The following is a 14,922-nucleotide window of genomic DNA, read 5'->3' on the forward strand; positions in this document are numbered from 1 at the left end:
CCGGGATTGCTGCGGCACATGCAGAAAGGTCACCCACACGGATCCACAAAGTATTGGGTCGCAAGGAGAGTTAATGCCGCAGTTGATGGCGGATTTCGGGCGGAGCCCCACGGAGCTCAAAGACTAGGCAGCCATCTTGGCCTGCTCAACAGCGCCACCCCCTCACCCTTCTAAGAAGGAGGAGCAATTCCATCGTCTTGACCCTAAGAGGGCATTGAGTTACTATGTTGCCAGGACAGCTGTTTTTAGGAGAGCTGACCAGCTCTTCGTGGCTTTTTCCTTAGCCCAGAAGAAGGGCCTGGCCATAACGAAGCAGACTTTATCCCTTTGGTTAATTCTCTGCATAGTTGAGTGTTACCAGGCCGCTTGGAAAGAATTACAAGCAGGCATCAGAGCACATTCCAGAAGGGGAGTCTCCACATCCACCACATTGTTATGTTATTTTTCTTATACCGCGCCAAACCCATGGGCATCCAGGCGCCGAGAGACAAAAAGACAGCAGGCTACCAGTGAGGGGAGAGAGTGCTAAGAGAAGAGATGGGTCTTCAACTGTTTCCGAAACGTGAATAGGTCCCCGGTCTTACGCAGTGCAGCTGGCAACGCATTCCAGGCCTTAGCGCCTTGGATATGAAATGCTCTGCCAAGCCCGCAGGATCGTTTCACACGGTACATTGCAGAGTGGGGTCCCTGTCTGTGAGATTTGACGCACGGCGACATGGTCAACTTTGTACACCTTTGCAAAACACTATAGCCTGGATGTGGCTCGTACTTCTGATGCACGTTTTGACAGGGCAGTGCTGCAAAAAAATGTTTTATAACTTTCAACCCGCCGCCATTCGTTACTGCTTTAGAAGTTTATCAGATGAGGAATCTGTGGGAGAAAAGCAATCCATTGAAGGAGAAATGACCTTACTGTAAAGTTCTTTCTGTGGATTCTTTTTCCGCAGATTCCTCATCTCCCCTCCCATCCATCCCCATTCAGAAAGTCGGTGGTTGGTGCGCAGCTTTCTATTTCAGGTTGACTTGGTCATGGTCCTCTGTGTCTGTTTTCTGTCTTCCTGCCAAAGTCCTAAAACAACATTTTTTCTAACACTACCTTGGTGTTCTTTTTCAATTGTTCCTCCATCGTAGGTCTATATTACTTTCTTTTAAAGGTCGGGGCGTACTGACGCGCTGCGTATACGACACCTGACGTCACGTCCGGAGCTGACGACCAGACGCCGAGCAAGATGCATCGATGGTCGACGACCGGGTCGAGGTCCACTACGCCCCCAATCGAAACTTTTCCGAAGCAGCAGAGCTGGAGGGAATCTGCGGGAGAAGAATGCATAGAAAGAACATTACGGTAAGGTAATTTCTCCTTCTAAAATACAGCTAGTAGGTGCCTTTGCAGGGAAAAGTGTGTGCTTCATAAAACAAATAACTTAATGTAACAACCATTCTGAGGAATTAGAAATTAGGGAGGAGTGCAAACCCCTGGCATTTTTTTATTTTTTATTAACAAATAGAATGAGTATGGTAATTCTGTCTCCAAAAGGGGTAATGTGTCAACCAGATTTCCCTTTTCCATCTACTCCCTGCCAAAAGCATAGTGCACTTGTGCCTTGCTGCATCAGTAGCCTGCTCTGCAACACCTGCTCTATTCGTGGCACAGAGTATGTTCAAAAGTCACAAGATGCCCACTTGACACCTGCAGAGACAGCTAAATCCCTTCAGCGCAGAGGGCGTATTTAAGATATGCCCCACTGTACCGAAAACTAGGATCATCCTGCGTCGCCCAGGCTGGTGGCAGGGGTAAAGTCTAAATAAAATCTATGCCTTCGTTTTGGCATAGTGCATTGTACTAATTATGATCATGCTACATTCTAATTGATATCGCACATGTGTCCACTCTTGTGACTTTGAGGGCATGTAACACCCTCTGCCCGAGACAGCCACACAGCAAGCAGCTGTACTGAGCACATCCTTTCAAGAGGAGTAACCTGACACCAGGGTGCTGCATCTCTAAAGACTTTTATTCTCAGTGAAAAGGGAAAGGGCGGGATTCTGATAGGCAGAAGGGCTCTGATCAAGGGAAGGAGGTTTCCATCATCTTGATTCTCACTGTCTCTCCCTTTCCTGTCCCCTCCTCTTTCTCTGGAGCAAAGCACTTTGGGTGTGGCATCAGAAGGACAATGTCTACTCTGTTCAAGAGCAGGGATCGGACCACTAAGGATGGCTAGTTTTAGTCAAATCACCCGAGGACTTTTGCCCTTAAAAGAAGGGCTCTTCCACCCCTTCAGCAGATTTGATCAGTTCCTCTTGGACCCTTTAAGGCTGCAGATGTGTTCTGAAGATCTCACAGGACTTCCTTTGGGAGAGGTGTACTATACAAGGCTTACAGCCTGAGGTGAAGAAGGAATCATCCAAGACATGAGGAAGATTTGTCCTCTACCACTCCCAGGGCACATTGAGAGTAACCTCTGCTGTGGATCAGGACCTACCACTATGCACTGTAATCTCCTGAGCTGGGAGAGCAGACCCTGACCAGAATCATCCTATCCTCAAGTCCCCCTGAGTGGGCCTTACTGCACCCAAATGACCAGACCAGCCGAAGCTCCCTGTTCACTGCAATGAACTGGTTGCTCCGTGTTCACTGCACCTGCAACAAGGGAAGTCGCTGGCACTGGTTGTTGCACTCCTCCACCTCATCGAACATTGCTTGCACCTTCGATCAGCTTGACACTGCATCGTGTCCCAGCCAAAATTTGCCACCCTGTAGGCCCGAAGCGACTGTTCAAGGCTGGGATCTGAACCGAATCACAGGAGATTCACACGCCAACTCTAGCCGGGGGTTACAACTATGGCTCGGCCCAGCTGTCTCTTGAACCGCCACCTCATTGATTTCACATCGACGCACCCAAGATCACCATTTCGACGACTGTTGCCCGCTGACTCGAACTGCTTGAGCATCACTGACCGACACCTCCCGGCGTCTAAAGCCCGACACGGGCTGGCCAACTGCGACCTGCATATTTGAGAGCTGGCCTTCTACTGCAAAGGGCATTCGTCCCTACTTGATGCCCGCTTGTTACACAGGTCTCCACGATCCTACGTGCCCAAACTTGAGCATGATCAGCTAGAATTCAAGTTCAAACTCTGGTCTGACTGTGTCAGCTCACCAAGAACTGAATCCAGGTACTGTTGACTCTGAACTGCCCCCTCGGTCCACTGCAACCCTAGAGACTGGTTAGGTCATGATTGCTCCTGCTTTAAAAACAATATCCTTTTTGCAGTTAGTAGTTTACCTACCACCGCTGGAACTACGCTCAGCGTTCTACTTTTTCCAGTCTGTTGCATCTTCTCTCTTCTTTCTTTGGGGTGGGTTTTTGTGTAGTATTTTCTATTTGTTCTACGTGCAGATGGTGTATTTGATTAAAGTATATATATATTTGTATAGTCTCTTAATTGGACATTCCCTTTATTTTGGACTGTAATACTGTGTTATTTGGGTCACTACTGGTGCGCCTTCACAGCCCTCCTGGGAGTAAAGCCGGTCCTAAGTGAAAATATCTTTTTATTTTTTATTTTAAAGATGGATGTTGAAAGACTGCTCATAGCAGTCTTTCTAAATCGAACTGGCATGCCCCTGCCGCACACGAGTGCACGCAGGAGCTGACAGGTACGTCGGGACCCGGAAGAGCCATAAGTGTTAAGGTGTGTGAGCGTGTGCTTATGTGTGTGTTTTTCGGATAGTTGATTTCTGTGGTTGGGAGGTTGAGGCGGGTGAAATGGGGAAATCAGTGGGTGGGGGGCAAAACCCCCGATGTAGAAGGAGGTATATCTATTAACTGTCCCTGTTTTACCTGTATGTGATTGCATTGTGTTTTGGTTTGTAGTGTGAGGGCTGAGTGGGCCATTGTACCCCTACCCATCCGTGTACTACTGCAGAGCAGAATCCAATTCATCACAACAAGATAATAAGGACAGTCAGAAAAATAACAGCAGAAAGTTCACCCTTCCACGAGTTAATTACATTATAGGGACGTTTTACATTGAGGATCTTCCTTCTCCAAGCACACAGAAGGTACGCCTCATGAAGGGTCTACTCAGATATGACCACATCACCCCGGCCCTCATCGACCTTCACTGGCTACCACTGCACGTACCAATCACCTTCACAATCATGCTGCACAATCTATAAGGCAGTCTCCCTCAAGTCACCCAGTTACCTTACGGAGAAACTCAGCAACTCCGGCAGACAGTGCATCACCAGAAGCCAGGACACTTGCATACTTGAAATCTGCCGCTACAAAAAGGAAAGGACCATAAAACAAGCCTTCAATGATTGCTTTACTCCCGCAGATTCCTCATCACGATAGATATCCATCATCCAGCTCTGCTGTTCGTAAACTTTTCGGCAGGGGGCGTATTGGAACTCGACTCAGTCTTCGATCAGTCTTGTCTGGCTCTTGATCGTCGGCTCTGGAAGTGACATCAGGCGTCGTATATATAGCACGTCACTATGACCCATGCTTCAGTTCCTTTTTTCTGCATGCTTGCACGCCGCATCTGGAACACAGCTCGAGTTTACACAATGTTTTTTGTACAATTTGTACGTTTTCCTTTGAAAACATTGACGCAATGTCGTCTCACAGGGTTTTGGGCTGCAAGCGATGCCCCGATTGCGAGGCCAAAATGTCTATGACCAACCCCACGACGTCTGTCTGTGGTGTCTATGTGGTAGTCACGGCACATAAGCCTGCACGTTGTGCGCAAAGATGCAGCCGAATCCCTATATGAGAGGACCGGGAAACGGGCCTTGGCTTGGGCCAACCGTGTGCCAAGTCTCCAGTGCGGTCCCTAGTCTGGTCTTCGGAGGCCGAGACTGAGGAGCCCACTCATGACCAAGGGAAGGACCCACATCGTAAGAAGACCAAGCAACGGTCCTATTCCAGGAGCCATTCCCCGCGTCTTCCTTGCAGAAGAAGAAATGCCACCATTGCCATCGATGCAAGTCCAGCTCGTCGTCTGAATGATGTAAGCCCTCGGCAGGGCAGACCACTCGAGAGCGCGGGAAAGTTTTAAAACTTCAATGCTCGAAATTTTTAAAAGGCAAGCTACTGTAGGTATGGCTCCGGCCCCCGACCAACAAGCTTTGGCGGCAAAAGTGGCACTCTGTGCTCCAGACCCCAAGCCAGCCACTCTGTCAAAACGCCTTTGGGGATCACGCCTACCAGGCAGAAGTCGCCGGAGGGCTGCAAGGCTGAGGCCCACAAAGCCCATCAGTTATCCGAGCGTCCCTTGGCACAGAAAAAACCTTTGCCATCGAAAGGGCGGCTTCAAAACCTTTTCTCAAGCCCTCAGCACCGACAGTCATCAACGGTTCATTTGTGCCCCTTTCGAGATCTGGTTTCTTCGATTCGATGCAATCCATATTTGGCATCCATGACCCCGAGGACTCTGGCGACCCCGTCTACACAGGAGCCGGCATCGTCGATTTTTTTTTTTTTTTTTCTGACAACCAGGCCGATTTTATCAGCCCAAGCTGAGGGGTCTACAAGAAGTCAGTGGTCTGGATACTTCCCCAAGCCTTGAGTTAAAGCAAAACCAGCCCTATACACATGCTAATATTAAGTTAAGGGATCTGGTTCACTGGGTTGTTGACACCCTTGGGTTGAAGGCATCCACTAAACCTCTTCAGGGGTATGTACTTACCGACAATTTGGACGAGGGTCCTACAGTCGAGCATAACATGCCATTCAACACAGCCATTGCGGACCCTTTATCATCCTTAGGGCAGCACCCTTGTACCATTCCCCCTGTGAATGCCAACTTTACAGGGAAGTATAGGCCGGCAAGAGGAGACCCTTCTTTCCTTGCCACACAGCCTTCTTCGGAAGGGTTGGCTACACAGGCTGCCACAATTTCCACCAGACCAGCTGCATCCACTTCCAATTTGCCTACGGACAGAGAGGTAAAGAAATCTGACGCATTGGCCAGAAAGGTGTTAACCTCTGGTAGCATGACGCTTATAGCTTGTGGATTCGCCAAGTACTCCTTTGCCTTATGGAAGGCTGTGGAACATGCTGCTGAATACGTCCCTGAGGGTGCCATGCAGGACGTATTTTTACAGCTGCTGGAGGATGGGAAGGAGGTAGCAAAGCAGTCCTTGCAAACGGGCCTGGACGCAGCAGACTGCATTGGCAGAGCAATGGATTCAGCAGTTGTAATGAGACGCCAAGCCTATCTAAAAACTTCTGGCTTCTCTCCAAATGTTCAAAACAAACTGCTGGACATGCCCTTTGAAGGTGATGTGCTTTTCATGGCAGAAAGCAGACGAATCCTTAGAGAAATTTAAGGAATCCAAGTTGGCTGCAAAATCATTGGGCCTAGCGGCGCAGCCGGCTAAACTTGCCTTCAGCTTCGCCTCCAGGGTCAGAGGCTATAGATGTTACGTGCCCTATGGCAGGAAGGCCCAGCACCCGCAAGCCATACAAGGGCAGAGGCGCTTCTCGCGTTCTGGTAGGGGTTGGGGGCACTCTAGAGGCCAGTATACAGCAACAGCGGCAGGGTCACATGCGTCCCCTAAGCCGCTTTGACTTTCCCCTCCCAAGATGCACCGGTCAGTGGATGGTTGGCAGGGCATTGGCCCCAGTGGGAGGAGATAACTTCCAATGCCTGAGCCCTGCAGTTGATTTGGTGGGGTGATTGTCTGCTTTTTCTAAAGAAGCCTCCAGACAGACCTCCGCCTCCCCCGATCCAACCGGGACAGGAGCTCCAGGAAGGACTGACATCCCTGTTGTCGAAGGGTGCCATGAAAGAGGTACCTCCCGATCAGAGAGGGTTGAGTTGGTATTCCCCGTATTTCCCGCTGCCCAAGAAGGGAGGAGGTCTCTTTCCCATCCTGGACCTCAGGGCCTTAAACCAGTTCCTGAGGAAAGACAAATTCTGGGTGGTGACGTTGAGAGAGATTCTCCATGCTTTCGAACTTCAGGACTCCCTGGTGTCAATAGACCTACAGAATGCTTATTTCCATGTGCCGATACACCAAACGCACAGGAAGTTCTTAAGATTCCTCGTAGGGTACAAGCACTATCAGTTAAAACTGTTTCCCTTTGGGTTGACCTCCGTGCCAATGGTCTTCACCAAGCTCATGGTGGTAGTGGCCGCTCAATTCAGGAGATCCGAGGTCCACGTATTCCCATATCTGGTCGACTGGCTGATCTAATGGAAGTCAGCAGGTCTACAGAACACCTGCTTTCTACTGCACAAGCTGGGCTACTCCCTTAACTTGAAGTCCCATTTGACACCAGTTCTGCGGCTCCAGTTCATCGGAGCAGTTTAGATACCCGGGTAGGGAAGGCGGTTCCTCCCGAAGAGAGACTCAGCAATATAGCCCAGATGGTGCATTTGTTTCAGAACCATGCCACCCTCCCAGCGGCTTCCTTCCTCTGTCTCTTGGGTCTCATGGCCTCCTGTATTTTTCTAGTGCCAGAAGCCAGGCTGCACATGAGATCCCTCCAGTGGCTCCTGAGGGACCAGTCGTCTCAGTATTTATTTTTACCTTTGTTAAGCGCACAAAACCCTAGGGCATCAAAGAGCTTGGAGTGTCTCAAAGGCATACGGATCACCTTTCATTTTCCAGTCAGGTAGTCTGTGAACTTAGCTGGTGGAACACGCGCAGCAATCTATTGGTGGGGCAACCCTTCTGGCCTCCTTGGCTCCAGGCCCGAGTGGTCATGGATGCGTCCCTTAAGGGTTGGGGCGCCTTTGGCAAGGATTTGAAGGTGAGCGGCCTCTGGTCTCCATCAAATACCAGGTGGCATATCAACAGGCTGGAGTTGCGGGCCATCAGGTTAGCCCTGAAGGTCTTTGCCCGTCTCTCAGAGGGAAGCATGCCCTCATCCTGATGGACAACACAGTGGCCATGCACTACCTCAACAAGCAGGGTGGTGTGCACTCCCGCCCACTCTGCACTGAGGCAATTCAGCTGTGGTTTTGGTCGCTGCAGTTCATCTGGCAGGGGCAGAGAACACTTTATTGGATGCTCTGAGCAGGCAGTGCTCGGTCTCACACGAATGGGAAGTGTCGAGAAGTCCTCGAGGAGGTCTTCGCTCTCTGGGGTACGCCAGCAGTGAATCTGTTCACCACAGGGTCCAACAGGAAGTGCAATCAGTTTTGCTCTAGAGAATTCCCAGTGAACAGCGTACTGGAAGACGTTTCTAGTGTATTGGATCTTCCCTCTCCACTACGCCTTCTCCCCCTCACTCCCCCCCCCGATTCCCATCATCCCTTGGGTTCTCAGGTGGTTGAAGAGATTTCAAGCGATCATGATCTTGATTGCCCCGGATTGGGCGAGGAGAACGTGGTACTCCGATCTCCTGGATCTAACCATCTGTGCACCTCAACGATTGCCTCAGCGTCAGGATCTCCCAACCCAGTCCAGAGTGTCGAGAGCTCCTCTCAACTCCGAATTCCCTCAACCTACATACATGGCTCTTGAGAGGATGAGGTATGATGACTGAAACCTCTCTGAGGTGGTACTTGAAGTATTGCTGGCTGCACGCAGATTCTTCTACTAGATCTCTGTACGCGTGCCGGTGGAGAGGATTTGATGCATGTTGATGGGAGACTGACCCTATCTCTTGCCCCACCACCACAGTGATGGAATTCCTTCTCTCACTGTCCTCTTCAGGCCTTCAGGTTGCCATTGTCAAAGGGTATTTCGCGGCCCTATCTGTGTTCAAGTGGTCTCTGGACCAAGGTTCTTTTTTACTATTCCGGTCATGGCCCAGTTCCTGAAGGGCCTTCTGAACAAGTTTCTGCTAACCCCATTTGTTGTCCCTGATTGGGATCTTGATCTGGTTTTGACCAACTTGATGGCAGCTCCGTTTAAGCCTATGCACTCGTGTTCTTTGGGGCTGCTATCCCTTAAGACAGCCTTATTGGTCACAATCACATCTGCCAGGAGGGTTAGCGAACTGCAAGCCTTATGCTGCAAACCTCCCTTTCTGAAGTTCTTTTGTGAGAAACTCTCTCTTAAAGTCAAACCCAGATTCCTTCCTAAGGTGGTTTCAGTGTATCATCTGTCCCACCTTGACCCAAAAAGAACATTAAGCTTCTATGTTGCTGACACATCTGAGTTTAGGAAATCAGATAAGTAGTTTGTGGTCCATTCCTTGTTTAGAAAAGTTCTTGCCATCACTAAACAAACCCTGTCACGTTGGATCATTTTGTGCATATCCAAGTGTTACCATTTGTTAGATAAGGGGTTCCAGCGGGCATTAGGGCCCTCTCAACCAGGGGGGTTTCAGCTTCTACAGCCCTCCAGCGGGGGGTTCCTGTTAGGGATATTTCTAGGCAGCCACTTGGCCATCCTTACATATATTCACCAAGCACTAAGCCTTGGATGTTACACGGAGAGCTCATGCAAGGTTTTATTGGGCGGTTCTACAGAATCTACTGGTTTAAATCTGTCTGCCCTCCTCCGTTATCCTAATTGCTTGGGGAGTCTATCACGATAAGGAATCGGCGGGAGTAAAGCAATCCACTGAAGGAGAAATTACTCACCCTAATGATCTTTCATGGATTCTTTTCCCGCAGATTCTTCATCGACCCTCCCATCCATCCCCGCTCAGAAAGTTCTGTGCGTTGTCATTTCTGTCCAAACGGAAAGGCATCTGGTGATGGCTCTGGGATGACCGCGTCCTTCTCATTCTTGAAAGAAAAGAAAAAAAAAGTCAATCATGGGGGGGGTCACCCTGTTGGGATGTATCCTTGTTAAGGTTTTAAAAGCTGGTTAGCCTCCTGTGGTTTTTCCTTCTGCAGCGTTCAAACGCAAGGGGGAAATGGAAAAACTGGAGCATGTGGCATAGTGACTTGCTATATATACGACGCCTGACGTCCCTTCCGGACAGCCAAGTCAAGGTCCACAAAGCCTGCTGTCGAAAAGTTTCCGAACAGCATAGATGGAGATGGATATCTATCATGATGAGGAATCCGTGGGAGAAGAATCCATAGAAAGATCATTATGGTGAGTAATTTCTCCTTCTCTACCTATGCCCCAAGGCTATGGAACCTCCTCCCCGTCAGCATCAGACTTGCCCCCACGCTCCTACAATTCATAAAAACAACTCAAGACCCACCACTTCATGGGTGCTCTTCTCCTCAACACATAGGCCATCACGTCACCCCACCCCTGCCACCTGACACACTAGATGCTGCCCGTCCCTCTGGTCCCCGTCACCCTGTACAGATGCACCCCTCTTCTGTGCCCCTATGTATCCTACTCCCTGCTGTATCGCTGTTCTGTTGTTACCTCTGACAAGCTCTCCGTTTTGAATTTGTTCTGTTGTATACCTCTGTAAAGTGTTCTGTTGCTTCTCAAAGCTAGTTCCACGCTCAGTAAATACCATGGTAATAATAATGAAGGATGTGACTCTAAATGTACATGTCAGCCCTGAATTTGCTCATTAATTGTTCACAAACGTCCCAAAAAATCCTATAGTTCCTTGAAAATACCAAACACCATTGTCTTTTTAGGATACTATTCCTCTTGCATAACTATGCAAAGCAACCACGCTGGAAATGGCCCACATTGATTTGTAGTCATGTGTTTCTTAGCAAATGACCAAGTGGGGAAAGTCAAACATTCAGAATGTTCCAGTTGTGTGACTGATCATTTATTCCAATAATGTGAACTTTGAGATGGTTACACATACAAAATAAAAGTTTACTTAAATATTGTTCCTACATGCACATCAATTCTACGGCCAGCCCACTCACATAAAGGATGAAACATTTGAGAATTTCAGTCCCTGTAGTTAGTGAATGTGTAGTCTTACTAGGTTTCGCAACTACTTAAGACTGAGGTATTGATAGGCTTCCTAAAAAGCTGGCACTTACACACAGAGCATTGTTTGCTTGTTATTCTATTGTTACCATGTTAATAAAATGTGTGCTGGATCCTAAATTGCTCCTCATTACTTTAATAAAATTATGCATCTGCCTTCCTCCACAGAACCCAAACCACCTAAATGGAGGATTGCACTGGTTTGTGTGTCTAGTGCACTTTTGTAAACAAGCATTGGCAAAGCCAACAGCTTTGACTTTTGGTAGGCATGGGATAGGCATTTGCCAGGCATTCCCAGGTGTAAAATAGTGTGTGTACCTAGGCATATGATATCAGACCTTGGCAAATGCCTATATAATCCCTATACACAAACAAATATTGTTGGTGTTGCCAGTGCTTGGATTTAACAGGACCCCCATGCTTATAAATCAAGTGGCTGAAATCACACTTGGTTATGATATTTTTTATTACACAAGCACATTTACAGTTGCAGTTAAGGCATTTACTCTTTTAGACGGTTTAGAAATAACACTTGCATGAATCTACGGCACACAGTTTGCTTGATGGAGCTAGCGCAAAGAGATTTCAGGAAGATGTGTTTTGTGCGTGCGGGTGCAGGTAGTGTGTGTGGCAGTGGCCCACAAGGATTACCATAGCCGTGGGCGGTCAATGGGTGGGTGAGTAACCAAGCACGAACAAGCAATGTGTTCATTCTCACATCTCATCTCCCTAATATCTGTACTCCAAAGCAATAGTTTCGGATTATAGCTGGTGCTTAAGTGTCACATAATAGTCAAAACTAAAAAAGAGCTGAGGCAATTGTAGGTTCTCTATGCTGATGTGGAGTATTTTCCAAGAGTGTTGTCCTAATACGCATAATCATGTGGGAGGCTGCTAAATTGAATATGTCTGTTACAAGTAAGTAACCTTTTCTTGATGAACTTCTCTCCTGTTTTTTCATTGCACCTTATCAAGCATCATGCGTGACTTTGGACGTGTTTACGTGGTAATCTGTGTTTTCTAAATTTCACGTGTTGGCACAAGTTGCCTAGATTTGTAGGACACTTTTCACTTTAAAAATATTCCTTTTAATATTTTCTTGTTTTTTTCTCCATTTTAACAGTGCGTTTATGTAGCGACCGTCTCAGTCTGATCAAGAAATGCATCGCTCAATGTCCAACAAACTACAAACAATCTACCAAAATCCTGACACTTGCCAAGTTGCTAAGGGTTGCAGGTATATGTTCTTGAATGTTGTCCTGCAATGTGAAATGTTGTCCTGCAATGTTAAATGTTAATGTTAGGATTAAGGGGTCTATTCAATAATCATTTGGGAATATTATGGCAAAAATGGCACCAGGAGAAGGCTGTTCCGTGTGTCCCCATGGTAATGGCTGAGCAAAGCACAGGCACTGCCAGGGGCAGTGTGCCAATACTAGATGGTATAGCCCTACCCCAATGCATTATCTCAATTATTATTTGCTAATGGTGCAAATGATCTGTGGCTGACATAAGAGTTGTTAGAACATGAAAGAAAACAAATGGGTGGGTGTGAAGAACAAAGCCTCTGCTCATCAGTCTACTGTTTCAGTGGTTTGGGGGGGTGGAGTGGCTCCATAGAAGCCATGCTGGCCCCCTATCCTTGAACGAGAGTAGCACAATGTAGCCCAAAAACAAATTGTTAAGGGCGGATTCGGCCATGGGGAGAAAGGGTAGTAGCAGTTTCTGCAAAAAGGGATAGGCGAAAGAGTTGAAGCTAGCTGGAATGAAGAGAGAAGAGGCATACAGAGTGGAGTGGAAGGAATCAATAAGAGGGATGTTGGGCAGAGATAAGCGAGTACAGGTAGCTTTGGGGCAGCCATGCAAGACTGGCAAAAATTGAATGCAGGGACAATAAGTGTACTTCACCAAGTTGAATTCTTAGAGTGGCGATGTGCCATTCATCTCTCACTGTCTTGTCCACGGAAGGAGCCATTTCTGCGGCCGTGTAGTAGGGAACCTTCAACCCTCTCTTCTGCTAGAAAGGATACAATTGTTTAATTCACGCTGTGCCAAGTCAATGCCCAATCTGGATTTAAATATTTTGCCAGTTATAATCAGATGAAGGGTGTTATGATTTTTTGGTGTGACCAAAGTCCCCTCTCAGCATTGGCTTGGGATGAGACTGGGTAACCCTGGGGCCATCACCAGCTCCTTGATGCAGGCCACTGAGGTGTACATGGCGGATTCCTTCTAGGCTCCCCAGTCCTTCACCAGCCTTAAGGCCATCGCATTCTCGTACCTCGATGAAAACTGGTTATCCCTACTGGCATGTCTATGAAGGTAAAGAGAGAGTCCCAGGAAAGTTATTGTCCCAAAAGCCTTAACTCGGGGAAAGAAGAGGACAGAGCAACAAATCCTTATCGCCTACTTTCACGAACCAATGACAGTCCTTTCCAAGACCCCAATCGGCAAACTTTGTTTGCCAAACCCTTTTCAGCAATAAGATGTCCAAACTCCATAGCCCTTTTCAGTAGCTCGGAAGAGCCACTTGCTCATTAGAGGAGGTGTTCCATATAGAGGTTAGGCAGGGTTGAGTGCTCCCCTTAAGGTAAGGGACCCTGTGAGGATTTCATGAGGGGAATTGCCATGGACTTCAAAGAGAAGGAATGTGGAAGCAATTGTATGCAGCGCAGCCCATGCAACCTATATCAAAAGATGCAGTGTTTTTGCCTCTGCGAGCCGTTGACCTGCTCCCACAGATGTTGACAAATCTCAGATCTTTGATGCATTGCAAAAACCTGATTTCGAACAATGGCAGAGTTCAATAGTTGTTTTTTGCTAGTTAAACTAGATTTCTTTATAAGACCAAGTGGGCAACACTGTAAATGGGGCAGTGTGAAGGAAATGTTGGATCCAAATGAGTTGTCTTCTTACTTGGGACAATACAAATCTGGATTTAAAGTGGTTCCCTCACCCTGTTGCCCATTCTTCACAAGGGGGCTGCCTTCTGGTCTCAGCTTGAGCTTAAAGGTTGTTGTGGTGTCCCCGGTTCTTGGTTCTCAGACTCTTTTTTAGATTTGGCTTCTACACTCTTCTCCTCACCTGCATGAGATTTGGTTTTTGTAGGTTGAAATCGAGCCTATATAAAGATCAGGTGCCATGTTGGACCTTATTTCCCTTCCTTAGTGTGTGTCCCATTTCTATTCCCTGTGGATGTAAACCCTGGGGCTTGGGCTTGTTTAATGCACGAACCACTGTTGTTGGTAAATGAGAGAGAAGCCTTTGGATGAATGGTGTTGGTTTTCCTGGAGCGCTCCAAGAGGTGCTCTAGAATGAAATGTTCATCTGTCATCTGCGCTAGCTTTGGGATCTAGCAGTGCAGCTAATTTCCACATTTTTTTTGCTGCTTTGCTGCACACTGTCTCTTTGAGACAGTAGCAGAGAGAACTTTAGTATGTGTATAGTATCTGTACAAGTCTGTGAGGCACGTTGCAGAGACTTTCTATGCCAAAAAAGAGAATATGGGTTTCCCACTTGATGTATATCTGTTGGTTAAGTACATGTAAACACACACTGCATCACTTAATGTAATATTCATTCACATGTTTATTTAACATTACCGAAGTGAATAAAATACAGTGTCAGCATGACGCAAAAGAAGATATCACTGTTGTGAGATAGGCATGGTATCAAGAGATGATACAGACAACAGATTTCAACTTCAACAGTAGAATCTTTATGAAGTATTAGGGTGGTGTAAGGCCTAACTTGCCCTATAACTATGGTGGAATATTCCTTACCTAAGGAAACTAAGGAAAGTCCATGTCCGTAAGTCCAAAACAAAAGTCTGTCCGTGTCAAAACCTATGCTTGCCTTCCCGTCTAATACTAAACATAGTATAGGGATATTCTGAATTAACTAAACAGTGTTCAAAATAAAATATGGAACAACTTCTAGCTCCCTTCCCCAAGTTCAGGATACCGTTGCCACAATTGCTTGTTCCAAATATTCCACCAAGACTTCGTTTCTCTTCCCCACGTTCCAAGCACACTTGGTTTCAATCCACAATGTTCAAATGGGTTCACACTATTCCAATAGGAGCTCTG

General features: G+C 47.4%; 1 protein-coding gene across 3 annotated transcripts in view; it reads left to right on the top strand.

Moving 5' to 3' along the window:
* Nucleotides 1–14,922, top strand: part of NBAS (NBAS subunit of NRZ tethering complex) — a 3,456,930-nt gene that overhangs the window by 1,429,876 nt on the left and 2,012,132 nt on the right. For all 3 annotated transcript variants that reach the window (XM_069605942.1, XM_069605943.1, XM_069605944.1), the window contains exon 32: nt 11,958–12,071. In XM_069605942.1, coding sequence (XP_069462043.1) covers nt 11,958–12,071 — 114 coding nt within the window. The remainder of the gene's footprint in view (nt 1–11,957; nt 12,072–14,922) is intronic.

This window comes from Ambystoma mexicanum, chromosome 4p, assembly GCF_040938575.1.
Source record: "Ambystoma mexicanum isolate Mex_15411 chromosome 4p, UKY_AmexF1_1, whole genome shotgun sequence".
Classification (NCBI taxonomy): Eukaryota; Metazoa; Chordata; class Amphibia; order Caudata; family Ambystomatidae; genus Ambystoma; species Ambystoma mexicanum.